Source organism: Ambystoma mexicanum, chromosome 6p (genome assembly GCF_040938575.1).
Source record: "Ambystoma mexicanum isolate Mex_15411 chromosome 6p, UKY_AmexF1_1, whole genome shotgun sequence".
In the NCBI taxonomy this organism is placed as follows: Eukaryota; Metazoa; Chordata; class Amphibia; order Caudata; family Ambystomatidae; genus Ambystoma; species Ambystoma mexicanum.
In genome coordinates, this window is record NC_090935.1 from 574,543,026 (window position 1) to 574,570,697 (window position 27,672).

General features: G+C 45.6%; 1 protein-coding gene across 2 annotated transcripts in view; it reads left to right on the forward strand.

Annotated features, from left to right (window-relative positions):
* LOC138511606 (E3 ubiquitin-protein ligase TRIM39-like) overlaps positions 1-27,672 on the forward strand; it is a 1,024,620-nt gene that overhangs the window by 756,541 nt on the left and 240,407 nt on the right. Inside the window, exon 9 of one of the 2 annotated variants that reach the window (XM_069627392.1) lies at positions 25,296-25,349. The exons of the other annotated variant lie outside the window; for it this stretch is intronic. Coding sequence (XP_069483493.1) covers positions 25,296-25,349 — 54 coding nt within the window. The remainder of the gene's footprint in view (positions 1-25,295; positions 25,350-27,672) is intronic. 2 annotated transcript variants of the gene reach the window in all.

A 27,672-nucleotide genomic window follows, 5' to 3' on the forward strand; every position in this document is an offset into this window, starting at 1 on the left:
AGAGTAAGATGTTTATTATTTAATGTTATGCCATTCCACTGCCTCGTTAAGAACTCTTGTGTCACTCTTGGTAATGTAAATTAGTTCTTGTTCTCTTTTTAGCAGTTTCCCTTTTCTCGCGATTTGGTTAGTGGCATTTATAGCTTGTAGTACTGTTCAAGTGAAGTCTTCCTAACCATGACTTTTGCCTATACAATGTTTCACCATGGACACCTGTTCGATTTTGTTTTTCAGGCAGCTTCTGTGTTCAATGATTCTGGTCTTAATATTTCTATTGATTTTACCGATATAGTTCAACCCACAGGGACATGTTATTAAATAAATAATGTGATCTGTGTTACAATTGGAAAATGAATTCTGTTTCCATGTTTTATTAATGCCTATATCCACTTCCTTAGTTTTTTTGGTTAGTTTACATGTGGTGAAATTTCCACATGGGTAATGACCCACAATAGGGGTGAAGCCCAACATAGAGGTGAGGCTCTCGGGAGTAGAGGTCTTTGTAGTTTGCTTCTACTCATGCAGTTACCTATTGAGGTACTTTTTTTGTATGCAAAGATGGGATGTGTTGTGTGATCAGTGGGGGCAAATATTTTCCAGTGTTTGTTTTTAATATTGTGGATGGCCATTCTGTGGTGAGTAAAGGTAGAAAGACAGACCAATCGGTCATCTGTCTTTTTTGGGGTTTTGTTCTTCAAGTAGGGCTTCTCTATTGTTATTGAAGGCCCTTTTGGCCTCCTCTTTTTATTACTTTTTTAGGCTATCCTGTGTTTCTCAACTTTTTTGCATAAGGGGCAAGCTTCCTCTTTGAAGGCCTCTTTAAGACTACTGTTTCTCTTTAGATGGAGAAATTGACCAAAGCCGAGATTATCCATTAGATGTTTCACATGGTGACTATTGAAGTCAAGTAGAGAATTATGATCCGTAGGTTTGAGGTATGGCTTAACTAGGAGGTGACCATTTTCATGGAGGATAGTGATGTCCAAGAAGTTTGAAAATTCATTACTCTTACTCAGTAAAGCTGCTACGGGACAACCTCTTCTCGAATCAAGCTGCAAGACAAAGGAAGGAATCTGACAAGAGTGAAAAACAGACATTTTGAACTTTTAAGAACCAAATACTTACGGCTCCTCACCACTTACCTCGGAGTCAATATTCATCTGGAACTCACCCAATTCCTTCGGACCAGTGAAGTAACTGGTTATCTACGCGCCCCTGCACTCCATGCAGGATGGAGAGCTCATCATTCAAAACCATAAGGAGAATACTCCTACGGGTCAAGCAGACGAAACTGAGCAGGCCAGTCCAGTCAGTCATCTCTGCACTACAATTCACATTGGTGGAGGCTGCAGCTATCCAATTCCGACCGTCGCTCCTGTGGGAGCCAGGTGAGCGTAACAATAGCTTATATGTGAAAGTTGAATTTAGAAGTGTGCCCAATATCCTTTGTGAAAAATAAAATTTAAGAAGTGTGCCCAATATCCTCTGTGAAAACTTGAATTTAAGAAGTGTGCCCAATATCCTCGGTGAAATGTTGCATTTAGAAGTGCGCCCAATAGCTTCTCTGTGAAAGTTGAATTCAGAAGTGTGCCCAATAGTGTTCCCTAGTCGAACTGACTTGTGCCACTAATAATCTCCCTGTTCAAAGCTGAAATACCTAAAATATCCCCTCTGTGTAAAGTTTAACTTTGAAGTATGCCTAATATCACTTCAGTGTAATGTATAATTTTGAAGTCTGCTTAATAGTCTAATTCCCCTCTGTACAAAACGGAATTTAGAAGTAGGCCTAATATTATCTCTGTGCACAGTTGAACTTAGAAGCGTACCTAATAGCCTTACATCATCTCCGTGTACAGTTGAATTTAGAAGTGTACCTAATAATCTAATGTCATCTATGTAAAGCTGAATCTAGAAATGTGCCTAAAAGCAATACCCGTGGTGTTGCTACATTCAATTTCTCCTTAATAGCTTACCTGTATTCGAGCTTACTAGAAGAAACCCTACCCAATAGCGTAACTGTGCTGTAGTTGCAACTAAATAGTCCACCTAATCAACATATCCTAAGTTCTAGCTACACTTCAAATCGACCTAATATCTGCAGTCTAGTACAACTAATACACTAAAACCTAGAATAAGTGAATAATAACACCCTGCTTAGCTGAAACCTGAAACCAAGACTAATCTCACCCAGTGATATAGCCAAACTTATAAAGTCCAATAAAGTGTAAGCTGCACCTGAAACTACACCTAATAGCGCTTACTAACCATGAGTGCACCCACCCCACCAGGGTTTGCCGGAAATGACCACCGTGGACCGCACCCACTCTCCGGTCTGCCCCACCGCCGACCAGCCTACGTTGATCATGCCCGCTCCCATCACCTTCATACCGGACACACCTCGCCCTGCAATCAGCCACCCCCGCCTTTCCCACAAACCCCCACCATCTTCTCCCCGGACCGCACCATTTCCCCTCCCTAAACACTGCACGCATAGCCCTAGCAAGAACAGAAGCCTCATCCCTCTCCCCCTCTGACCCTCCTACCCTCTCTCACACACCAATCGCAACAAAGACACTAAAGAGGAAACGTACCTGGTCCCCCTCAATCTCTCAGCACTCTTCGCCTCCCCTGTCTCGACCCTCCACCTCTTTCCCCCAATCACCACCTTCTCCCCTCCCCTCACCCTTCCTGAAACCCCTCTCCCTCGATTTCTCACCAACTGCAACTGAAACTCCGAACCGCCCACATCCCACCTTCAAATCCCCCGGGCCAAACCCAATCATCCTAACACACGCATCCACCCACTCCCACCGAAACCCCCCAACTTTTCTGCTTGCCCACTTTTCCCATCGATCATCAACCACCCTACCCCTCTTCCTCTCCAGTTTCCACTCCCCCCACCCCCTTCTGCTCCAGCTCCGACACCAACCTCACCTACCGAAGTGCACTGCATCCTATTTACTGCCCGATCCGTAGCAAAAAACAGACACAGCATCTTTGACCTCCTCGCATCTGACAAACCGGATCTAAACTTGGTTCTCTGACAACTTCGCCCCAATTGCCAATGAAGCCTTCCCCCCTAACTACTCCCTCATCCCACTGAACCGTCCCTCTAGAGGTGGGGGAATAGCATTCGTCTTTAAGTCTCACTTCCACGCCTCAATCATCGACAACCAACCTTCCATTCCTTCCTGCGAATCACTCCTCGTTAAACTATCCCTCTCCCCGTCGTTTTCACACAGCTTCCTAATAATCTACAGACCCCCTGGCCTGTGATAGACAATTCTCAAACAACCTCTGCGACTCTATTGCCACCCTTCAACTAAACCATCCCAACCTCACCCTCCTTGGAGACTTCAACATATGGCTCGACATCCCCACCAACCCTATGACACACTCTCTGGTTGACGGTCTAGACGCAATAAACCTCCAACCCCACATAAACGGCCCGACTCACTACAAAGGACACACTCTTGATGCCATCATTAGCTCACACAACCGGATACATCTAAACCCCCCACCCCTATCATCTGGTCCAATCACTTCATTGTTTCTTTCGCCATTCGCTCACCCGACCCCCCTCCCGTACTCGAACCTGAACCTCCGAAGCTACACAAATGCTGGAAAAAACTAATAATCATTCCTGACCTAGCTGACGCACTCCTCCAGTCCCCACCACCTAGCTGCCAACTCAATAAACAACCCCCGACGCCTTTGACTCATGGCTCAAGACCTCAGTAGTGCGGCTCACACCCTCTTGCAAACCATCAGCCCGCCGTGGCCTGTTCCCTAGATGGTTCACACCTGAGTTGAAGACCACTAAACAACTATATAAATACCTTGAACGCAAATGGCAGAAAGACAAAACCCATGAGAGCAGAGCTACCTTGGCCCAACACCTTCATCAGTACAAGGCCGAAATCCGGAAAGCAAAAAAAGCCCACTACAACTTCCGAATCCTAAACTGCAAAAACCCCAGCAAAGAACTTCACAAAATCATCTCCGAATTCACCAAACCGGCATGCACTACGACCGTCCCGACCCCCTCACAATCGCTGTGCGACTCTCTCTCTCTCTCCACTTTTACGCCACAGCTCTCGAAAGAACAAATGCTCTAACCACCAAACTGGCTCTCATACATCCACCAGGCAACCCTCCCCACTAGGGGTGTCACGGTATTAGTTTTATGACGGTACAATAACCTTCTTGCCAAATGATGGTATATCATGGTTATCGCGGTATAGCAGGTGGAGTTAACTAATCTTAACAAATATTTTCTAAAAGGTCATGAATTGTCAGGTTTATCATCACAAACAAAACCAGGCACCCAGGGCCAGAATTGGGCTTTTCAACATACTTTCCACTGAAATGCCACCCCTTGCTTCCACCAAACACAAACACGTGTGGAAAGGGGAGTGGGCCTGTTGCAACTGGCAAAGCAAACTGAATAGCTTTTCTTAAATGGTCCTTTAGGCTTTTAGCTCCCCCCACTGGCTACTGGTGAAGATGAACATGTTGCCATCTTGATAATCTGCATGCCACAGATCAATGGAGTCTGATGGTAGTATACGCGTGTGCGCATACACACACGCACACACACTCTCTCTTTATGTTACAGCCTTTAGTTTACTTCCGGGCCAAAAGGTGTTCAGTAATCACAGACATGTTACCCTTTGGTATGGCAACCGGGAATACCCACAGAGATGATTACATTTCGCAGTGTGACTTATTATATGTAAATTCAATGAAAGAACCAGGCAAATCCCCCATTGTCATATGTTTAGAAAACATTATCCATTATAAATATATAAACCCCAAAGCCACCAACCCAAAGTCCCGGGAGGATAGCTCAGCGGCAACGTGCGTGCCTTGGAAGCAAGACGACACGAAGCAACACAGGTTCGATCCCTGGGTCCGCGCTTAGAAACCTCTGGGTGCTTAAGTGCGTTATAAATACGCAACGAAGACAAAAACAAATACGCAACTAAATAAACAAAACCAATTTCTTTAACAGCGCCTCGATGCACGCAGGCTGTATGAGCGCTTTAAAAAAAATTTACATAAAAAAAACCCTCTTCCTTCTTGGCACTGTATTTATTCATCCTATTGCTAACATATTGCTTTTGTGTCAGGCACATGTGGTTTATGGAATGGCATTAAAAACTGCTCAAACTGAAACTACTTAGCAGACGGCACAACCAACAGTGCAAGACCAAGACTGTGCAGCACTTGCTTACTGCAGCCTTTCCAAATCAGATTGAAAAGCCCACTTAACGGTATGAACGGTATACCAGTATAAACAATGTGACGGTTATTATTGTTCAATTAAGTGGTTCACGGTATCTTTAACGGTATACCATAATACCGTTACATCCCTACTCCCCACATACCGACCAACCCACTGCCTGCGACGACTTCGCAACCAACGTTCGAATCCTTTAGTCCAATATCACCGGACCAATTTCTAAAACTTCTATCTGTCCGCAAACCATTCGGCTCTCCTCTAGATCCTTGCCCGGCCACAACCCTCAAAGACATTTTTGCTTCCACCTGCGCAGGAGAACATGCAAGATCCATCATAAATGACTCCCTTTCCTCGGGTATCTTTCCGGACGCATTCAAAATGGTTCTTGTCAAACATCTAATAAAAAAACATTCCCTCGACCCCCTCGAACCAAAAACTATCGCCCCATCTCAAACACCAGGTTCCTTGCCAAACTCATTGACTGAACCGCCTACTCCCAACTAAATACCTTTGTCAAAGCCAATAATCTCCTAGACCCCGCACAATTATGTTTCAAGGTTTCAGAGCCCGTCATGGAACTGAAACCACCCTAACCTCAATCTGTGATGACCTTAAAATGACTGCAGACTCCGCGGGATGTGGCGCATTAATCCTTCTTGACCTATCCGCTGCCTTCGACACAATCAATCACTCAATCCTCCTTGACTGCTTCCACTCCCTAGGAATTCGGGGAACCGCTCTTAAATGGGTAGCTTCATTCCTCAAAGATCGGTACCAAATAACAATACTCTCCACCTTTTCCTCCCAAGCCCGACCAGTCGACACAGGAGTCCCACAAGGAGCATGCCTATCTGTCCTCCTGTTCAATCTCTACTTGATCACCCTCCCACCAATAATTTGTTCACACAACATCCTGTGTTACAACTACGCTGATGACACTCAACTAATTCTAAAACTCCTGAACTCAAAACCCAACTGCCGACCTGACCTCATCGCCTGCCTTCTTGAAATAGAGATCTGGATGACCCGAAGCCACCTCCTGTTAAACCCCTCCAAAACTGAAATCATGGTATGTGGCAATTCTAAACTTCTTCCACACCCACTACCCTGGCCATCCGCCCTGGGCAACTCACCGACCCCCTCTAACTCAGTGAAAAACCTGGGATGCACCCTTGACTCTGACCTAACACTCTTGCGCCAAGTCAACAACGTCTCAAAGTCCTGCCACTACCACCTTAGACGCATCTTTCCGTATCTCTCCTTTTCCAACAGACTCTCCGCGGTCCAATCAATTGTTATATCAAGACTGGACTACGCAAACCCCCTCTACCTCGGAGTCCACGCCTACCAACAGAATAAACATCAAAGGGCACAAAACACCGCAGCCAAACTGCTACTTGCACTCGGCCCAACAGACCACATCTCCCCAGCCCTTAAGGCTCTGCACTGGCTTCCAGTGGCCCGAAGGGTGACTTTCAAAACCTTATGCATCTCCCATCGAGCATTGCATAAAACCGGACCTCAATATCTTCAAGATAAGCTAAAACCCTACCACCCTCCACACACTCTAAGATCAAGCTCAGCCGGCCTCCTAGTCATACCTAAGACAAACTCAGTCAGGTTAGGAGGGTCATCATTCTCAGCCTTGGCCCCCACGCTGTGGAACACACTCCCACCTCACATCCGTCTAACTGAAGAACTAATGTCTTTCCGCAAACTACTGAAAACCTGGCTCTTCCCCTAAAACCAACCCGTATGCAAACTAACCCAAACAGAATAACAGCATCTCAAATTACACCAATCTACTAGATGCGAGAAATTAACATCTAATAACGACTAATATTAAATAAAAGGACAAACGGTATAGATCGAGTAATGTAGATCAAAGCAGTGAAGTGGATAATAAGAATAAATTGTACAAAAACAGTAACGAGATTTAAATTAATGAAATGGATGAAATGCATGACGTGTGAACGGATGAATGTGCTGAGCGGATGAATGCGTTGTGCAGATGAGTGTGTAGATTGAATGAGTATGTAGATCGAATGAGTGTGTAGAGTGTAGATCAGATGAGTGTGCAGATCGGATGAGTGTGCAGATCGGATGAGTGTGCAGATCGGATGAGTGTGCAGGTGGGATGAGTGTGCAGGTGGGATGAGTGTGGAGGTGGGATGAGTGTGTAGGTGGGATGAGTGTGTAGGTGGGATGAGTGTGTAGGTGGGATGAGTGAGTAGACAGGATGAGTGAGTAGACAGGATGCGGGTGTAGATTGGATGAGTGTGTAGATTGGATGAGTGTGTAGATGGGATGAGTGTGTAGATGGGATAGGTGTGTAGAACGGATGAGTATGTTTGAGCGGATGAATGTCTAGAGCGGACGAGTGTAGAGCGGATGAGTGCGTAAGTACAGAGAACTGTGTAGAACGCAGGAGTGCGTAGAGCAAATGAATGTGCAGAGCGGATGAGTGCAGAAGTGCGGAAGAATGTGTAGAACGCTGGAGCAAATGAATGTGCAGACCGAATGAGTGTATAGAGCGGATGAGTGTATAGAGCAGAGGAGTGTATAGAGCGGATAAGTGTACAGAGCGGATGACTATATTTGAGCGAACGACTTGGTGGAGCAGATGAGTGGATATAGCAGATGAATGCGTGGAAAGAACAAATGCATAGAGCGGATGAGTGCGGAGAGTGGATGAGTGCAGAGAGTGGATGCGTGCGGAGAGTGGATGAGTGCGCGGAGCGTGATGGGTGAGCAGAGCGTGATGGGTGAGCAGAACGGAAAAGTGTGCCGAGCGGAACAGTGTGCCGAGCGGAAGAGTGCGCCGAGCGAAGCAGTGTGTAAGAATGGAAGAGTGTGTAGAGTGGATGCTTGCGTAGAACAAACTAGTGGGTAGAGCTGACAAGTGTATGGAGCAGACGAGTACATATGAGCGATTGTGTGCATAAGAAAGGAGGGGTGCGTAAGAGTGAGTACATAGAGCGAGTGAATGTGTAGAGCAAGTGAGCGTGTACAGTGGATGAGTGCATAGAGCGGGTGAGTGCGTAGAGCGGGTGAGTGAGTAGAGCACACTCTACGTGAATACATAGAGCGTGTGAGGACATAAAAGCGGATGAGTGCCTAGTGCGGATGAGTGCCTAATGCAGATGAGTTGCGTAGAACGGATGAGTTGCGTAGAGTAGATGAGTTGCGTAGAGCGAAAGAATGTGTAGAACGGATGATTGTGAAGAGCGAACGAGTACGTAGAGCTGCTGAATGCATAGAGAGGGCGGAACGGATGACGTATGTGGATGAAACGGGTGACGTATGTGGATGGAACGGGCGACGTATGTGGATGGAACGGGCGACCTATGTGGATGGAACGGGTGACCTATGTGGATGGAACGGGCGACGTATAAGGATGGAATGTGTGAAAAATATTGTTGAAACGAATGAAGTATGTAGATGGTACTGGTGAAATATGTGGATGAAGTGCATAAAACAACCTAGAATACCCGGAACGGATCGGAGTAAATAGAACAGATTTGTATGCATGAAATGGATTGGAGTGCGTGGAACAGATTGGAGTGCGTGGAGCGGATTGGAGTGCGTGGAGCAGATTGGAGCGCGTGGAGCACACTGGAGCGTGTGGAGCGGACTGAGTGCATGTAGCAGATTGGAGTGAGTTGAGCAGACTGAGTGCATGGAGCAGACTGAGTGCATGGAGCAGACTGAGTGCGTGGGGCGGACTGGAGTGCATGGGGCGGACTGGTGTGCGTGGGGCGGACTAGAGTGTTTAGAGCAGACTGGAGTGCGTAGAACGGACTGGAGTGCATGGAGCGCACTGGAGTGCATCAAATTGGGTGACTGACATGGAACGTTTTGGAGTGCATGGAAAATTTGAAAGAGCACGTAACCCATCATATCACATCACCACGCTTACTTTCTTCTTTACACCACCATTCAACTAGAACACAGAGATACTATGACACCATTCGGTATAACTGTTCTCATACTAACATTCTGCCGCATACTCCCCATCACTCCAAATAAACACTGCTGGTTACACACCCCCCAGCCAGGCGTTCTCCTCAGGCCTAACACAGACACATTCGGTCTGGATAAATCCTGCCAGAACGAACACATACTCCTGATCTCTCAACCACCACACCTACCGCTAAGAAGCAGCTATTACACAAATGCAACACCAGCTGCAGACATATCCGGTGCTCACACGCACCTTTGACTCTCTCTTCTCTCTCTACTGACCTGAACTCCGGTTCCCAAGGGCGTTCAACCTACCAGCGCCTTCAGACCATACCAATGGTACATGAGGCACTAAATAAATGCAAAGTAACATAACATAACATAACATGGTAAATTTAAGATGACGATTCTGTGTATTCAGCCACTCAAAAAATTGGTCCGCTGTTTCGCTGGGGCCTTCCCAAATAATCAGAATGTCATCGATGTAACGGGTCCATATATATTTATATGGTTCTTATTAGGGGCATAGATGATAGATTTTTCAAATGCTTCCATGTAAAGATTTGCTAAAATTGGGGCCATGGTGGCTCCCATAGCTGTGCTTTCTATTTGTTGGTAAGATAATCCCAGAAATTCTAAGTAGTTTTTAGTCAGAGCCATTTCCACACACCACATGAAGAACGAGTTAGGAACTGTATCTTGGTAAGTCCTGTTGTGTAGTATTTTCTCTATGGTTTCTAGTGTTGCTTGTTGGGGAATGCTCGTGTATAATGACACTATGGGCCTGATTCATGGAATGTTTTCCTACGGGATTGCACCATTATAAAACACTTCCGTGAATCAGGCCCTATGTCTAGACTTATCAAGAGGTTGGTGTCTGGATTGAAATCTCTGTATTCAAATGTCCTTATTGCGTCAGTAGCATTTTTAAGATATGATGTCATATTAGTAACAAATCCTTTCAAGTAGTGGCCTGCAAATGTGGATAATGGTTCTAGTATAGAGTTAATGCCTGCCACTATTGGTCTTCCTGGTGGTTTAATGAGTGGTTTATGATTTTCTGAGAGACAATACAAGGTAGGGGTGGTGGATTTCTCATTAACTAAGAATGTGGCTTCTTGTTTGCTTATCCAGCCCCTTTCTTCCTCTTCAGTCACTTTTTGATCTATAATTAGTAGTAGATCTTTAGTTGGATCGTTTGTAAGGATTTTATAGTTTTCTTCTTTTTGTAGTTGATTAAGGCATTCCTTGATGTAGTCTGTTCTATTTAGGACCACTATTCCTCCTCCTTTACCTACTATTTTGATGATTATGTTATCATTATTGGCTAACAATTCAATGTCTGTTTTTTCAGCATTACTAAGGTTTTGGAATACTTTGATCTCTTTGGATTCTAGTTTTTCTAGGTCTGCTAAGACTTTACGTTCAAACACCATTGATTCAGGTGAATGAGTATGTGTAGGTGGATAGAAGGTATAGGGTTCACATAATCCTGTGCAGTTAGTCAATGTCGATGGTTTGTTATTGTTAAAGAATTCTTTGATGTGTATTTTTCTCATAAATGTATAGAATTCACTTCGAAACTCAAAAGGATCATGTTCTTTAGTTTAGACCAACCCTAAGCCTGTGTTGAGGGTTTGTTCTTCCATTGTGCTTAAAATGTAGTGTGATAGGTTGACTATGAGCGATTCCCGCTTCGTGTTTGTCTGAGATTGCCTTCCCAACCTGCCCTGCTCAGTCCTCTGTATAAAAAAGGCCTAGTGGATGTGTTCCGACTGCCTCTTCTCAGTCGTCTATTCGGTTGGCCTCTATTTGTGTTGTTACCCTGATTGGTTGTAGTATCCTCTTGTTGGTCATCTGTTTCACTACTATCTTTCTGAATCTAACTCGTCTGTTTTTATTGCTGGGGCCATTTCGATAGAGGGATTGGTTGTTGTAGCCATCTTTTATGTAAAGGAAAACATTCTCGTGGCTAAATATTGTCAGGTCTTTTTTTCAGTCTCTGGTCCTTTCTTGTGTGTTAGTTTGTTTAAACTCTTTTATTTATTTTTCTATTTCATCAATTCTCTCTTTTTTTTTTAACCAACTTTATTTTCGTTTTTACTAAACCAATAACTGGTCATTGATTGCAACATACATTATGAACATTGTTACACTCATGAACCCCATATTCATTACGCTTGAACCCTTGCATCGTCTCTGGAAATTGTCTTCTTACTTTTCTATTCCCTCCCACCATACCCATCCCCCCGTTATTGTTCGTACCAAACAAAAACCTTGGTTCGTAACCAGTTCAGTTCCATGAGCCAACCCCTCCGCCAAAGTCTCTGCTGTCTTTATCTGATGTGGATGTTTCTGAGGATACAGGGTTTAAAATATTGAGCCTCCCTTTCTCCCACGTAATCCTGAAGGGGTTCCCATATGGCCAAGAATTTCAAGTAGGTCCCTGATTTTGTTGTGCAGATGTTCTCCATTGCCATAACTCCCCACACTTTCACCCACCACCATGGCACTATGCGGCCTTCCACTGTCTTCCACCGTTGGGCCACTGTCATTCTCACTGCCGTCAGTAGGTGGGTTATGAGGGCAGCCCTGTTCCCTGAGGCCGCATATTTCCCCTCTGCTACTACCGCCAGCAGAATTACTTTTGGGGACCGTGGTAGGTCGGAGCCCGTTATGTCTCTGATAAGGCTCAAAATTTCTTTCCAGTACACTTTCATTCTTGGGCACGACCACCACATATAGAACATATCTCCTCTTTCCCCACACTGTCGCCAACATTCCGGCGGATACGTGGCGATCATTTTGTGTATTCTATTTGGGGACATATACCAGCGATAACAGAGTTTATATGCCGATTCTTTGATTGCTGTGGATTTGGATAGCTTATGAGCCCTCCAGATTTGACTCCATTCTTCCTGCGTGATCTCCTCCCCTATGTCCCGCTCCCAATCCTTCAAGTATTGGAGGGTGTTCTCTATTTGCGCCCTATCTAGAAGCTTGTATAGTCTGGTAATCCCTTTTGTGGGTGTCCCCCCCATATTGTTAGTTCTAGGCCTACTGGAGGTCTTAACCCGGCCTTTTTAACCTCTGGATGTGAGATCCAATGGCGCAGTTGTATGTATTTGAATCTGTGGTTTTCGCTAATGGCAAATCTTTGTTTACAGGCTTCGAAGGAGAGTGGGGCACCATCCTGGTACATATTTTGTAGGAACAGTGTGTCTGCGTCCTTCCAGCCTTCCCAAAACATTTTATGATGCCCAGGCGAGAAATCTGTGTTATGCACTATGGGGTATAGCAGACCCAGACCTTGTCTGACCCCACTTCCTCGGATCACTCTTTCCCAGCTGTGTAGCGTCGTCTTAGTGGCCTCTAATAGAGTACCCCCCTTGTCTCGAGCGCTTGGTTTAAGGAATGGTAGCATACCTAATGGGATATCTGTCGCAGTCTGTTCTATTTTCCCCCATCCAGGAAGAGGGTCCCGGCCCGCCCACTTCAACATTGGTGACAGCTGAGCAGCTAAAGCATATCTCCCCACATCTGGAACTCCCAGCCCGCCAAGAAGCGTGGGTCGCATCAGGATCCTTCTTTGGATCCTCAGTTTCTTATTTCCCCAGATGAACTTAAACACTGCCCTCTGGAGTTCCTGAATTAAATTTGGGGGAATCTCCACTGTGGTTGAGCTTACGATATACTGCAATCTTGGCAGCAAGGTCATTTTTATCGCCGCTATTCTTGCAAACCATGATAGTTCCTGAACATCCCACCTTTGCAAGTCTTCCTGGAGGCTCTTCCATAGAGGTGTGATGTTTGCCTTAAGCAAATTCTTTACTTTCTTAGTATTATGAATCCCTAGATACTCCAGGGACTGCTTTTCCCACTTTAGGGGGTAATGTTCCGCTAAGCGTGCTATGTCCCTGCTACTCTCCGTTATATTCAACGCTTTAGATTTTGAATAGTTTATTGTAAACCCTGATGTCTTTTCAAACCTCTGTAGTTCATTGATAATTCTGGGTAATGTGTGTATGGAATCTGCCATGTAAAGCATAATATCGTCTGCATAGAGCGCTATCTTATTTTGGATTCTCCCCACTACATACCCCTTTAATACTTGGGTCTTCCCTTATTCTGCATGCAAATGGCTCCTTTGCCATGGCAAATATGAGCGGGGAGAGAGGGCACCCCTGTCGAGTACCTCTCCCGATGCTGATTCTTTCTGAGGTGTAGCCATTCACCATATGTTGTGTAGATGGATGCTGATAGTTTGCTAAAACCATCTTAGTGAATGTCGGTCCACAACCGAAGCCCACCAGTACCAGTCTTAGATACTCCCAGACTATGCTATCGAATGCACGCCTGGTGTCTAGCGCTGCAATCAAGAATTTTCGGTCTCCCCTAACAGCCCAATCTATGATGTCAATTACTCGCCTGACATTATCCTGTGTGTGTCTCCCCCTTACAAAGCCTGCCTGATCCTCATGTATAATCTCTGGCAGTACTGTTGGCAACCGATTCGCCAAAGTTTTTGCATACAATTTTGCATCTGTATTGAGGAGAACTATGGGGCGGTAGCTAGTGCATTCTACTGGGTCTTTCCCTGGCTTTAGGGGTAATATTGTGGTTGAGTGTCCCATATCCTTTGAGACTGATTCCCTGTCTCTGATTAAATTGAAAAGGCGGATGAGGGGGGCAATCAACTGCGTCGGAATATTTTGTAGAACCCATTTCCTAAACCATCTGGGCCTGGTGCCTTCCCTCTGGGTAGGGCTGCTATCGCATCACTCACTTCCTGCATTGTTATTAGATCTCCTAACATTGCTTTGTGTTGTTCCATGATCTGTGGCAATTGTATAGCCAACAAATAAGATATCCTTTCTGCTGTGTTCAAGTTATCGTTAGTCTGCAGATTTTTTTGAAATTGGACAATCATTTCTAGTTTCTCTTCGTCCCCTGTTTGCAATTCCCCACTGCTGTTTCTTAGCCGGGTAATATTATTGTGCGCCTTCTGTTTGCGCAGTTTGGCTGCTAAAAATGTATTCGCCTTCCCCCGTGTATGTAATATGATTGTTTAGTGTTTAGCAATACTTGCGCTGTTCTATCTGCAGCGTGATTTTCTAATTTGGCTCTGGCCTTCTTAAGATCCCGCCAGGTTCTGGGCGCCTGACGGGACTTATGGAGTTTTTCGGCGTTTCCTACTTCCTCTAGTTTACGCGTTATAAGGGCTTTTCCCCTCCAATATTGCGTTGCTTGTGCTATGAATTCCCCTCTAATTACTGCTTTCCCCGTGTCCCACACCACCCTCCAGCCCACCTCACCATTATCATTTTCCTGGAAATAGTTTTAATGACTTCCTCCATGTGTGCCCTAAGTGCAATATCCCTTAAAATCGTCTCATGTAACCTCCATTGTGGTCGGGGTCTGTTTTCTGTCCCTTTCAGTTCTATGCAGATCACAACTGGGGCATGATCGGAGAGATATTGGACACCAATTTATATCTTCTTGACATAGGGGATTAGTGTAGAGGAAACCAAAATCATGTCAATTCTAGAATATCCCCTATGCACTGCTGAATAGTGTGTCTATTCCCGGTTTTCCGGGTGGAAAAACCGCCACGTTTCCACCACCTCCAAATCTCTAAACAGTTTTCCCAGGGTGTTTCGCTGATCTGCTGCAGTCGGGGGAGTGTCTTATCTAATTGTGGGTCCATCACACAGTTGAAGTCCCCTGCCATTATCACCCGGCCCTCACACCACGCTCCCACCTTATGGAGTAGTTTGGGGATGTACTGGTCTTGTTTTTCGTTGGGGACATAGACTGCAATGATTGTGTAGGTTTGGCCTTTAATAGTACCCTTTACTCCCACATATCTACCCTCCTGATCCTTTATTACTTGTTTTTTTTGGAAGCCTAGATCTCTGCTGCATAGAATTGCCACCCCTTTTGTTTTTGTCTGGCTTGAGGCAAAGAACTGGAGAGGATATGTTCTGCTTCGCATCCTTTTTTCATCTTTCTGGATGAGATGTGTCTCCTGTAGGATTGCTATCGCCTCATGCATAGCCTCCAGTCTGCCTAAGATCGATTTTCTTTTAGCGGGGGAGTTTAGCCCCCGGACATTAATCGATACAATGTTCACTTCCTCCATTATACCCTAGGTTAGGATCATCTGCATGTTGTACCCCTTGCTCTATTTGCTGTAACTTTCTCAGCTCTGTTTTCGTTTCTGTTTTACCTCTTTGTGGAGTTAGCTCAACTTTCTTTGCAGTTTTTGGCTTCTTCACTTTCCTGTCTCTCATTCCCTTTCCCACCCCTACCCATCCACTGCCCCTTCCCCAATTCTGGGAGTGCATGAGGCCTGGGCTCCTAGGGAGCCCCCCGCTGGTCAAAGACGGGCTTGGGCCTCTAACTTTCCCCCCAGTTCACAATTGTCAGGGATTGTATTACCTGACTCTGCTTCCAAGATATGTGACCTCCTACCTCCGTGCAGACGCTTCTATTCAGCTGTGCGGTCTTTTCAAATGCGGTTGGCACATCATGCATTGTCCTTATTATAGGCCAGGTTCGGCCTTGTTGGTTCTCTCCTCTCTCAGTCTTGGCTCGGTTGAGAGCTTCCTGCTTTTCCTGCCCTCTCTCGTCTTTGCTTTCTCTCCGTTGACCATTCCCATGGTCTGCTGGGCGGGCCGGTCATATTGCGCCACGGGCGCACTGGCGCCTCTGGTTGCTCGTCTCCCAGGTGTAGCAAAGCCAAGCCCTCCGCACAGTTCCCAATTCTCCTCAGTTTTCCTTCCCATGTTAATGACAGGCCGAACGGGTGCGTCCATCTATATCGGATTTGTTGTGCTAGAAGGGCTTTCGTAACAGGTTGCATTAGCCTCCTTTTGTGGCGAGTGATCAGAGCAAAGTCCTGGTATAGCTGTATGCGGGCCCCATTAACCGTAAGGTCTCCCTGGGTTCTCGCTGCACGTAATACCTTTTCTTTCAGACAGTACGATGTCATCGCTATCAGGACATCTCTGGGTCTCGACCCAGGTTCATTACGCTTTGGACCCACTCGATGTATTCTGTCAAAATCGATCGCCTCGGTTGGGTAACAGCTAGCAAGTTGCTAAAGCAGCGTTGCATGGTGTCTTTTAAATCCTTATCCAACACCGATTCCACCAGGACCTTGACCCTAATATTGGATCTTCTTGAGCGATTTTCCAGATCCTCTGCTTGGAGTTCCAGATTGTTCGTTGCGTTCGCCAGCTGATCTAGTAACACACTGTTTTGATTAGTTTCTTCCGCAACATTCGAGAGGCCACTTTCGACTGTGTCCACTCTTTCTCCCATCTCCGCTATTTCTTTATTGACCTTCTGGAGGGATGATTTCAGGTCCTCCCTCAGTTTCTATGGAAAGCTTTTGTCAATCTGGTCTCCATTCCTTTTAAGCAATTCAGGAGTTCATCTTTGTCGGATGTCATTGTGCTCAGTGGGAGGTCCTCTGTTTCAGTGGTCAGAGCCGGCGGAGGGGATGGTGATTCTGCGTGGGCTTGGCGCCTCTGCCTCCAACACTTCTCTATCTGCCCTTACTGAGGTCTCGCTGGGGTTCTTGTTCTTATTGGGCCAGTTTTAGATTTGGTGCCTGGCATCTGGATTGCTCTGGACTGGGTCGGCTAGCGTAGTCCCGTAGTCTGTAGTGACTGCTGCTGATGTTGCCAGCCCCAGTTGCTGTGTTTTTATGCACCCTGCTGTCGATTGCCTGTTTTAGTGTCCCAACACAGATCCTCCACTCCGGGCAGTTTGCCTATTCCTCACCGCCCCGTCCGTGCTGTCGGGAGTTCATTCCCTTCCTTACTTTTAGTCTGAGTGCCAGACGAGAACCCTTGTGTATCGCGCCTTAACTCCCTTCTTTGCTGTTAGGCTTCTCCGGTGCTGGTCTATGTATTTCGTGTGTTTAACGTGTCCCGCCTTTCCTACACATGCAAAGGCTCAGAGAATTATGTGATCTAAATCAACTGTTTAAGTTTGCTGTTACTCACTGTTTGGAGCCGCAGTATGGGCCCTGCCGGCAGAGCCTCCCAGCTGTATGAAGGCCACGGCACTTGCCCACCACGGCAGGTTCTCCCGAGCGCTCCACACGCCGAGCCTGCTCCTTTTCGCCTCCTCCTTCCTGCGGCCGGTACAGCACTTGGCCTCTTCCTCCTTATCCCCCCCTTGTTGTCCTGCGGGACCGTGAGACTTAGTTCTGCTGGGGGTAACCCGGCGTGTTGCTGGGCCCAAGTGGGCGTCTGTGGGGGGTGGCGGGCGCGGATTCACCTCTCCTCGCGCTCAGGGCTCCGGATAATATTAACAGCGCTCTCCGGCACTCAAAGCGTGTCGGTCGTTGTGCTCTCTCGAGCTACCCGCGCCTCAGCTGCTTGCCTCCATACGGGTACGGTGTAAATCAATGTGAATCCCTCAGAAGCTCCGAACACCAGTCGCCGGGTTCCGCTGTACGCTCCCCGCCTTTGCCAGCACGTCCGCTTCAACTCCACCGCCAGGGACAGTTGGGGGGGTATCCCGGCGTCTTGGTGGGTCGAATTGGGTGTCTATGGGGGTGGCGGGCGCGGATCCACCTCTCCCCGCGCTCAGGGCTCGGGATAGTATTTACGGCGCTCTCCGACACTCAAGGCGTGTCGGTCGTAGTGTTCTCCCGAGCGCGGTGTAATGCAATACGAATCCTTCAGGAGCCGCGTACACTGGGTGCCGGGCTTTGCAGTGCGCACCCCGCCTCACCTAGGGGTACAAGTAAGGTGCCTTTATCACCGTTGCCAGTACAAATATCTTTGGCTCCTACTTCGCTGCTGGGGGGACAACTTTGTGTCTGGGCCCCACAACGTCTCAGGGAGGGGGCGGCGCTCCGTCGCTTATCCGTGCTGTTCGCCTGGGCTCTGGTCTGCAATGCACTATTCCCCCGGCGTCTCCTGCCGGCCTCCAGGGAATTCAAGCCAGCCCCCTTCCCTCCACCCAAGGAGCTGTGGGCCCTCAGCAGGATCCTCTGTTCCGTCTGTGCCTTGGGTGCTGGAACGTCAGCGTCTTTTGTATCAGGTGCTATGGGCAGCACCAGCACATAGATTATGCACAGTTTCTGTGTGCTTGGACTGCCTGGTTGCTTCTTTTCGTGGTTGTCTGCACGGAGGACCCGAGGTGCACGTCCTCACAGTCTGGCGGCCATCTTGGAATCCCAATTCTCTTTTTATAGTTGTCTAACGAGACACTTTTTTTATATCATCCTCTATTTATTTAAGGTCAATTTCTATTTTTTGTGTAGTTTCCTTCGCTGTGTCTTTAATCAAAATTAGCCAGTCTCTTCCACAGCGGTTGGCTATGTAAATCCACTGTGTTTTGAATTTGTCATTGTCTAGGAAAAGTCTTGGTTCATTGTGTACAATGAGACCTAGTGGCAGTGATTTGTTTTTAAGGTATTCTAGCATGATCGCACCATGGAGCTCTCTGCGTATAAGTCTTTTACGAAGTTGTACTACTTCGTCCTAATCATTGGGTGTTTGGCTATTCTCTCCTATATCGCTGTCTTTAAGGATCGAAATCACTGTCATGAGGGCTGCAGCAAAACAGAGCAAGTATATGTAGCCCACTAGTAAATATCCCGTGACACAAGCTGCCATGATGTATGTTAGTGATTAAGGGGGACAATCCGGGGCGCAAACGTTTTGTGGATATCAATGTCCGATCTCCCACTCTTTCCGGGGAGAAGATATAGTATTACATACAGAGGTAGAGAGGTATAATCTTCAACCTTACACTGAGCATTAACAGCACTTGTTGTCTTTTTGTTTTTACCAACAGCCTGCACTGTGAGAGCAACTTCGAGTACCACTGATTATGGATATTGATTTACTAAAAACGAACCAGACTAAGAACATAATAGTTCTGTTATTACTAGTGACCACACTGTTAAATCTCCTGAGGAATGTTTACCATTGTAAGGAACAAGAACAGAAACATGTCGAGAATGAGCCTAATCCTTAGGGCATAGTCTACATGTGTAGAATTTCCTACATATAGTTACTGATATTCTACTGGAGACTATAAATGATATATGTCCCAATAATCATCAAGAGAACTATCTAGAAGAGTTCCACAACTTTATTTGGTCCAGAGTCACTATTTTAGTGAAAAATCATACACTGAGTACGCAAGCATTGAGTACTTATTGCTACCTTTATACTATGGTTTGTAGATTTTCTATATTTTTAGATATATTTTTATATCTTAATAAAGTTTAATAATTTGTTAATTCACTGTTGTTTGACTTACTGCTTCACAATACAGGCTGTTAACACTCTACCTCTGTATTTAATACTATATCTTCCCCCCACCGGGAAGAGTTAGAGAACGCACGTTGATGTTTGCGCCCAGGATTGTCCCCCTTAATTACTAACCTTATTTTCTTCAGACAGATTTCTTCCTGCATTGCCTTCAGTCAAATATGAAGTATCCATAGTATTCTCCATGGAAGCCAGGCCCATATATGCGGCTATGGTAATTCCTTCAGGGAGTTCCACACAGGAGCAGGAGTCTGTGTCCCCAACAAGGGAGTCTCTCCCAGTGAGGTCCTACTTGCCTCAACCCCTAGGGAGGGGCTTGCAAAGTGGGATCAACTACGTAGCCTCACAGGGTGAGTTTGCCTGTAGGGCAGAAGGGACAAATACCTGTGATTCGTCACATACCCTTCCCCTTATGTTGGTGATGTCCCCATCTCCGTTGAGAGGAAATCAACTCAGAAAGTCTATATTCCCTTGTTCTTTCCCCTTCCAGTGTTCTATGGTGACGTAAAATGTCTGTAGATCAAAAAACATCTCATAGGCTCATCCACATTAATAGAGAGTTGTCAGTAATTAATCTGAAGTTTCTTCCTTTAGGTAATATTTCTGGTGTACCACAGCCCACTTAATGGCCAGGGTTCAGAGCTCTACCATTGCAAAGGATTGCTCTCGGGCAAAGAGTTTCTTGCTGGTATACAGAATTGGATGTTTCACCCCGTCAGGCTCCTGAGAGAGTACTGCTCCCAAACCTACTTGTGATGCATTGGTTTGTAAAATAAATTCTTTATTGAAGTCCACCATCTTAAGTACATGTTCTTGACACAGGATGCTTTTCAGACCTTCAAAGCTGAGTTGATCTTGCTCATCCCAAACAAATTTTTATGGTTGTGAAATGTTTAGTTTGGCAGTCAAAGTAGCAGCCAGGGTGGAGTAGTTGGGGATAAATCTCTTGCAATATCAGGTTAGACCCGGGAAAGCTCTAAGATCTGGTTTGGTTTTCGAGGTCGATATTTGTTGCACTGCTTTGACTTTCTAATTATGAGGCTGTATTGAGCCATTACCGATGAAGTAGTTGTCATACTTTACTGCAGATTGTGTCAACTGAAATTTCCAATCATTGGCCATTAGACCAGCTTTCCTAAGAGCCTGTGGGTTGGAGTAAAGATGGTGTAGATGTTGAAAGCAGTGTATGGTCTCAACACTCTCTCCATGAGGTGTTGAAATAAAAGTAGCAGAAGCTCTGTGTAGTCCAATGATTAAGACTTTGAACTAGAAGAGGCCTTGTGGTGTTGAAAAGGCAGTCTTCTCCCTATCTGATGGATTTAAAGGAACCTGCCAATACTCTTTTGTTAGATCTAGAGTAGAAATGTATTTCTCTGTCCCTAACTTCTCGATTAAATCATCAATGCTAGCATTGGATAATTGTTGAAACTGGAAATGGAGTTGAACCTTGTGAAGTCTATGCAGAATTGCTATTGGTACGGGAGTGGTGGCTGTTTTTGGCAGATGTCAAATGCAAATACATTGTTTTTAACATCTGTGAAATCTCCCAGACAGTAAAACTGGGGAGTAACTTGACTCCGGGTTTCACCTACCCCTTCATGGATGGTAGTCAAGTGTGCATGTGCTAATTCTATGGCAACCCTTCAATGGCTTTGGAGAACCAGCAATTGTGATCTGGCCGATCCATCTTTGGTCAACTCTCCTCTGTATAATAAACCCTTCTTGAGGAAGATGAAATGTCCTGCTTGACTACATCCAGCTTCCTTGGTAATAACCCTACTGAAGGCTTTAGCAAGAGCTGGATCATTCCATTGGACAAAGGCTAGGTCTGGTAGAGGTGCACATTTCTCTATTTCCTCCCAACTGGTTTCTACTGGGGGAATGTCGGCCTCTCCAAAACCCTGTGTACCCTGTTTGGTTTCTCCTAACTCTTTTGCTTCTTGGGGAACTGGAAACAAGGTTCTTTCTACAATTTCTTGGGCAATTTTTTCCCGTCTTTAACGGTATAGGGATTATTACCGTGATTGTAGAGCAGAACTTTGATCTCTCTCCTAAGTTAGGGTCTATGACTCTTTAAGCCATATCACCAGGCTAACCCTGAATTTCAGGCTAGCCTAATATATGTGCCTCGGGGTGGGGCAAGTGTGAGTCCCATAGGTATCAATTGTCTCTCATTTGGAGGGATGACTATTTCTTCAGTGCTTTGTAAATCAAAGCCTCTGGACTCTTCTATGGCTACAGTAGAGACTCAGGCTTTCAAGCTAACTTTAATAACCAGCACAAGTCCCCAACTTCTATCAGTTGGTTTACATCCCCCTGTTGACACCATATGGGGTGGGTCGGAATAAGGACTCTGAGACTTTGAGAACTATTTCATACTTTCTTTATCAAACTAAATAAATAAGGCCAATCTCTCCCTATGACTAAAGAGAATACCCTGCCTATCTAAAAAAACTAAAGGTGCTCATCAGATGTCAAGAAGTCCAAAGTAATCTTGTCCTCCATCAAAGCTAAACATCTCTAACCCTACCACTAAATATAACTAAAGAAGATGGGTGATGGGGTGATAGTTACCTAGTTACTACAGAGAGAGGACCATAGAAAGGAGAAGAACCAAAAGTTGTTTTGAAGAACTACAAGACCTAATAAGAGAGACTATCAGAATGGACTATATTAAGAAATCTATAGAACAACAAGAAACTTGGATAAAGAAAAGACCAAGGAAAGAAAAGACATTTGCTTGGCCTATTTTTCTTTAGTTATATTTAGTCGTAGGTTCAGAGAGTCCAAAGTGCAACACCTTGAAAAAGGAATTCTTCCTACAGACGGCTTCTTCACAAGTTGGCTTGGGGCAGTTCTTTCCCAAGATCACAATGGTACTGAACATCCTATCCTGTATATTCCTGTATTAGTAGGACACTGTTTCCCTGGGAAAATAACAATGCCACTATTGAGTTAGAGGTCTTGGCAATAAAGTGGGTGATAACCTACCTCAAATACTATCTCACTGGTAGAACTGCAGGTTGATCATGGACCACGCTCTTTTGACATGGAGGAGCCTCCGTAAAGACACCAATGCATGGATAATGCGCTGGTTCTTAGATTTGCAGCCCTATTGTTTTGTAGTGGAACACCAGGAAGGAGGAGAACAGGGCAATGTGGACTTCCTTTCTCAGTTTCCAATATAAACTGAGAGAACAAGCTGTAATAGGAGAAGGGTATTTGATGAATCCAATGGAGTCATCACTGATACTGTAGCAATGACCTCCTCCCATGTGGTCAGGGGACGGCAGCCGCTACCTCATCCTGACCCTGGGGGCGGTTATATGAGGGAGGATCACATTGGAAGAGAAAACCTCCAGAGAGATGTCATGGCTTCATTGAATGAGACATGGTATCCTCCATTTGCCCTTGAAGGTGCCCCTCTCATAGCAAATACCCTCATGGCCTTTTGCCACACCCCTACTCCTGACCTCTGGAAGAATAGAAAAGATTCTTCACCACGGCATACAAACAAAACTCCCAGCAATAGTGTGTCCCCGATGCAACTCAGAAAGAGCAGGGATGATACACATATTCTGGGGATGTCCGAAGATTCAAAACCTCTTGTACAAAATAGAGCAGAGCTACAGAAGAGCAGGGGTGGCACGATATAAATGGTCCCCGAAAGAATGCCTTCTGGGAGCATACCCAAGAATAAGTAAGCTGCGGCACGTAGTGAAACTCATGGACATGGTGTGTGTGCTAGCTAAAAGATCTATAGCCATGGCATGGAAATCTCCCAGGGGGCCGAAATTCGACAGTTGCACAAACAACTGGAGCACAGGACAGGGGCCGAATAAAACAATATGGGAAAAAGGAGTGGACAGAGTGTGGGGAGAGGCAAGCCCATCATAGAGGACTGGAGCGCCCTAATATGGGACATGTTCCACCCCTCGGACGATAAACCCCCCTGAGCTACCCTTGCCCCCCGGAACACCAACAGACTAAAGACAAAACCTGAGACCCAGCAAGGGAACTAGTAGATTTGGCATTCCCAGCCAGCTCATCACCCAGGAGTCTCCAAGGTCCGAAAGGCCAAACAAACTGGGCCACGAGCCCCAGCATGTTCATGTGGCAACGAAGACTAGTTGTTTAGTTTGTTTATTGATCTTTATTTTTCCTTTTATGTTAATCATTATTAACTAACAGTTTATTATGTGAATGTTGACAGATGCCAATAAGTGTACACCGAATTGGTGACGTACAATATAAATGCCAATAAAAACATTTAAAAATAAAAGAAACAACAATAAAAGACTCCTTGTTCCAGAATCCTCTGAAAAATGGAACGAGGAAGAGAAGAGCAGTGCAGAGCAACAGAGGCTTTCAGCACGAGTGTTCTGGCTGTTGGCCAAAAACACCTATGCCTGGGAAATACTGAATCAGCCCAGTGTCAAGGGTTGCTTTTGTTAGAGAAGAGTCCGCCTCTCAGAGAGACTCGAGGTCCAGAACTGATGTGGCAGAGTCGTGCAGAACCAGGCAGAAGAAGGGACATACTGCAAGAAGGGGAGGCACTGCAGAGGCGCCGGGAGAGCGGAAGAGACTCCTGGCCGTTCGCCAACTACCGAAAACATATCCTTATCTGCGAGAGCCCAATCTGAAAATGTCATGCTTAAGGGAAGCTCTGGGAAATGGAAAGGTGCAGAGAAATCCGTCGCAATGAGAAAACAGGAAGAGTATCTTCACTGAGTGACCACGCAAGAGCCAGAGAACACCAACAAGAGCCGGTAAGTTTACCCAAATTCAAGTGCATGAAGATAGTAAGTCCTGGCAGGAGAGTTCACCAGCTAAGTACAACTGCATGAAGATAAGAAACCCTGACAGGAGAGTATAATATGCAACCACAAGGGTGAAGATACAAGAAGCCCAGGCAGGAGGGTAAACCAGGCAATTGGCAAATGTGTGGAACCAAGAGGTCCTAAACAAGGATATTAGGACAGTGAGTGACAAACAAACAGGAGCAACATCCTGGCCACAGATCTTTGAAGTGAATGGAACTTTAGAACTGTGTATGAGTAACAGTGCCATTGTGGGCCTAACAAACACAAGGAATCGTGTATAAAGAACTGTTTGTGATAAAGGGGCATCCAGAGGAAGGGAGTCACCCTCTGAAACACGGACTCTTTATCCCTTTTTAAGTTGGAACTACATATATTTCTTTACATATGAGGGTCAGAGTAGAACATTTGGACACAAGGACATCTTCATTTGGACATCCTGACAGAGACTGACCCTTAGTTTTTAGTTTACGTGGGAACATTCCTCTTAGAACAGGGTCAGTGAAACCTTTTCCCAACCCTTTTTGTTTTAATAAAAGTTTATAACCAAAAACCATGGCTAACTTGTGTCCCAGTTTCATACCTGACTCCTCACACCTGGGCCATGAGTGACCAATACCCAACTCCCAAGATCCTACCATTATTCACGTTAGCTGCTTCATCCCAAGATTTCTTTCTAGATTGTTAACATGCAGTCTAAGGCAGTATTTAAAGCTACAACGGTATGGTGAACACAGAACATGTCTCGGTTGATTTTTTATGTGATGAAAAAATAGCTAATCTTAGAGATATACAATCTATATCATACAAATAGCTTTTGTGCCTATTCTCAGTTTTTCCTTTTTTTAACAGTTGTCCAAGTGATAATCCAATCCCAGCTGTGATGATCTGTAAACATATTACATTGTAGATTTTTCTGAATTTCTCGTTCTATTCACATTTTGTTAATTCCCACTCTCACAGATGTTCGAGATGTCCATGTTAATTCACCAAAAGCTATTTATGATTCTCCAAGTGGTAAGTACTATTTAGACTCCAAGTTTATGTGACCAACACTTTGCAGCTATTCTTTGGCTCAAAAGAGCATCAGTTTAACATATTGCAGCAACAACACATGTACATTACATTTGCCTCAAAATAACTCTGATAGTTGTTATGAATGTAAATTAATGCATGTCCTGAACGCTAGCAAATAAAAAGCAATGAAACCATTAAAGTAATTGTTCACACTGGTTATTCATCTGAGCAACCTTCATGTAATTCTTTATTAACTTACTCTGCCATTATGCAAGGCAAAAGAGACTTTGCAAATTAGACTTGGCCTCACCACAAAAAGTATCCATCCCGAATTGCTACGTGTGACGAAATCACATGTAGGAGGCTGGGAGATGGGTCTGGCTTGCCCTGTTGGTGGAGTATGGCCAGCCGCTCTGTGACAAATGCCCAGAGATGATAAACCAAGGATCCTCAAGCTGCCTGCTCCATATACAACCTCATTTACTTGAATCCTCCAAAGACATCCAAATTACTTGTTCTATGAGTAAGTACTGACCATGGCCTATGCGGAACAAGGTCACCTTGGGGCAGAGGTCCACATGAAGGGACTTCTTAGTAGTCCCCAAACCATTATCAAAATTATTTAGAAGCCCCTATTTGGATGTTAGTACATTTGGTACAAAGAACAACATGCAGTTCCACAACAGACCCAGATATTATCATGCCCGCCAGGGAAAATTGTCCACTTAAGCATCAAAGGGAATTTGCTTTTTCAGCACAAGTAGACCATGGACCTGCAAATGCGGGTGACCATGGGCCCCTTGTTGTGAGAGCAGAGGAATAACTTGCAAGGTGATGCAAATTAGCAACCTCTACTCGTGCTCCCGCTCGCGAACCCTGTCGGTCAGATCCTATTGGTACTGTGCCATTTGGACCATGCTCAGCTACCAAGCTGGAGGGAAACCATAGGACTTTACAACGCTTAGTTCTGGTGACTGCTGCAGAGGACCATTTCAATTCAAGACAGTTCCTCCACTTCAAGGAACGTCAGTGAGTGAAGAAGTGCTGCGTCCTGCTCACAAATTGTTGACGCAGGTGACTTGTAATTTTCTTGGTGTGAGCGCCAATCACAAGCCTTGTTCACACCATCCACCCAGCTGACAATACTTCTTCAATTAAGTGATCCACATTTTGGCCCACATGAGGATAAAAGGGGACAGGAAGAGAGGAGAGTTGTTGTAGTTAAGAGAACAGAGCTGGAGGCAAGTGTTTGTTAACGGTAGGGCAGTGCAGAGGGAAGGAGAGGTACAATCTTAAAGAGGAGGAGAGTGTTGAAAGTAGAGGTGGGGGAGTCGAAGAGAAGTCATAATAAAGAGATAGGAACTGGGAGTTATGAGTATAGAGTAGGAGGCAAGAGTTAATGAATGGCAGAGTGGTTAGGAGAGAAGGAGCACAGAGAGTGTTAAAGACGAGGAGAAGAGATATGAAGGCGGAGGTGGTGGAGCTAAACACAAGTTATAATGAAGCGTTGGGGAGTGAATTGAAAGAGGACAGAGAGGAGTTCTTGGGTGGGGAGAGTGGAAGAGATTTGAAAGAGGAGGAGGAGGAGGACATACTTACAGAATTCAGGAGGAGCAAGAAGAAGCGAAGGTGAAAGTGGTGGAAAGGAAGAACATGGAAGAGGAGGGTAACATATGTAACATATGTATATATACTGCGATAGCCACCTGCGAGAAACCTGAAGGTGTCTCCCTAGCTACTCCCCGGAGATCTGTCATGCAGGTGGCTAGGACACGGCCATCTCTATTGGATCCAGTTCTTGGGGGTGGTAGAGTGAGGGAGGATCACCTGGATTGGGGGGTCCTCTGGGAGTTGGAGTGGGACACCGAAGAGTGAGACGCGGTGTCCCCCTTCTTTCAACACCTTTTCCCCATCCTACCATGTAGGACATTTAGAAACACTGCCGCCTCTTTTCCAACACAAACACTTTCGCACAAGACAGCAGACTAACACCAGAGCCGATATATCCCAATACAAGGGTCATGCAAAGTCAGGCAATTAACCAAAACCACACACACCTGACAGCCTTTTCCCTTTGCCACAGGGATAAAAGGTGGAGCAAGAGAGCACAATCTGAGCAAGGCAGCCCGCACAATGAGACAGCTAATCGAGCACGGCAATTCAAGAGGAGGAGAAAGGCGGTGTGCATCGAAGGGGTGACAAGGAGAGAAGCGACCTTGCCCTTTCCAATCCAGACCCACTGAACCTCCCCGCAAAGAAGTATAAAACTGTGGACAGTAGCTAACTTGTGTAAAAGCAGATGTCAACGGTACACAGAGCCTGC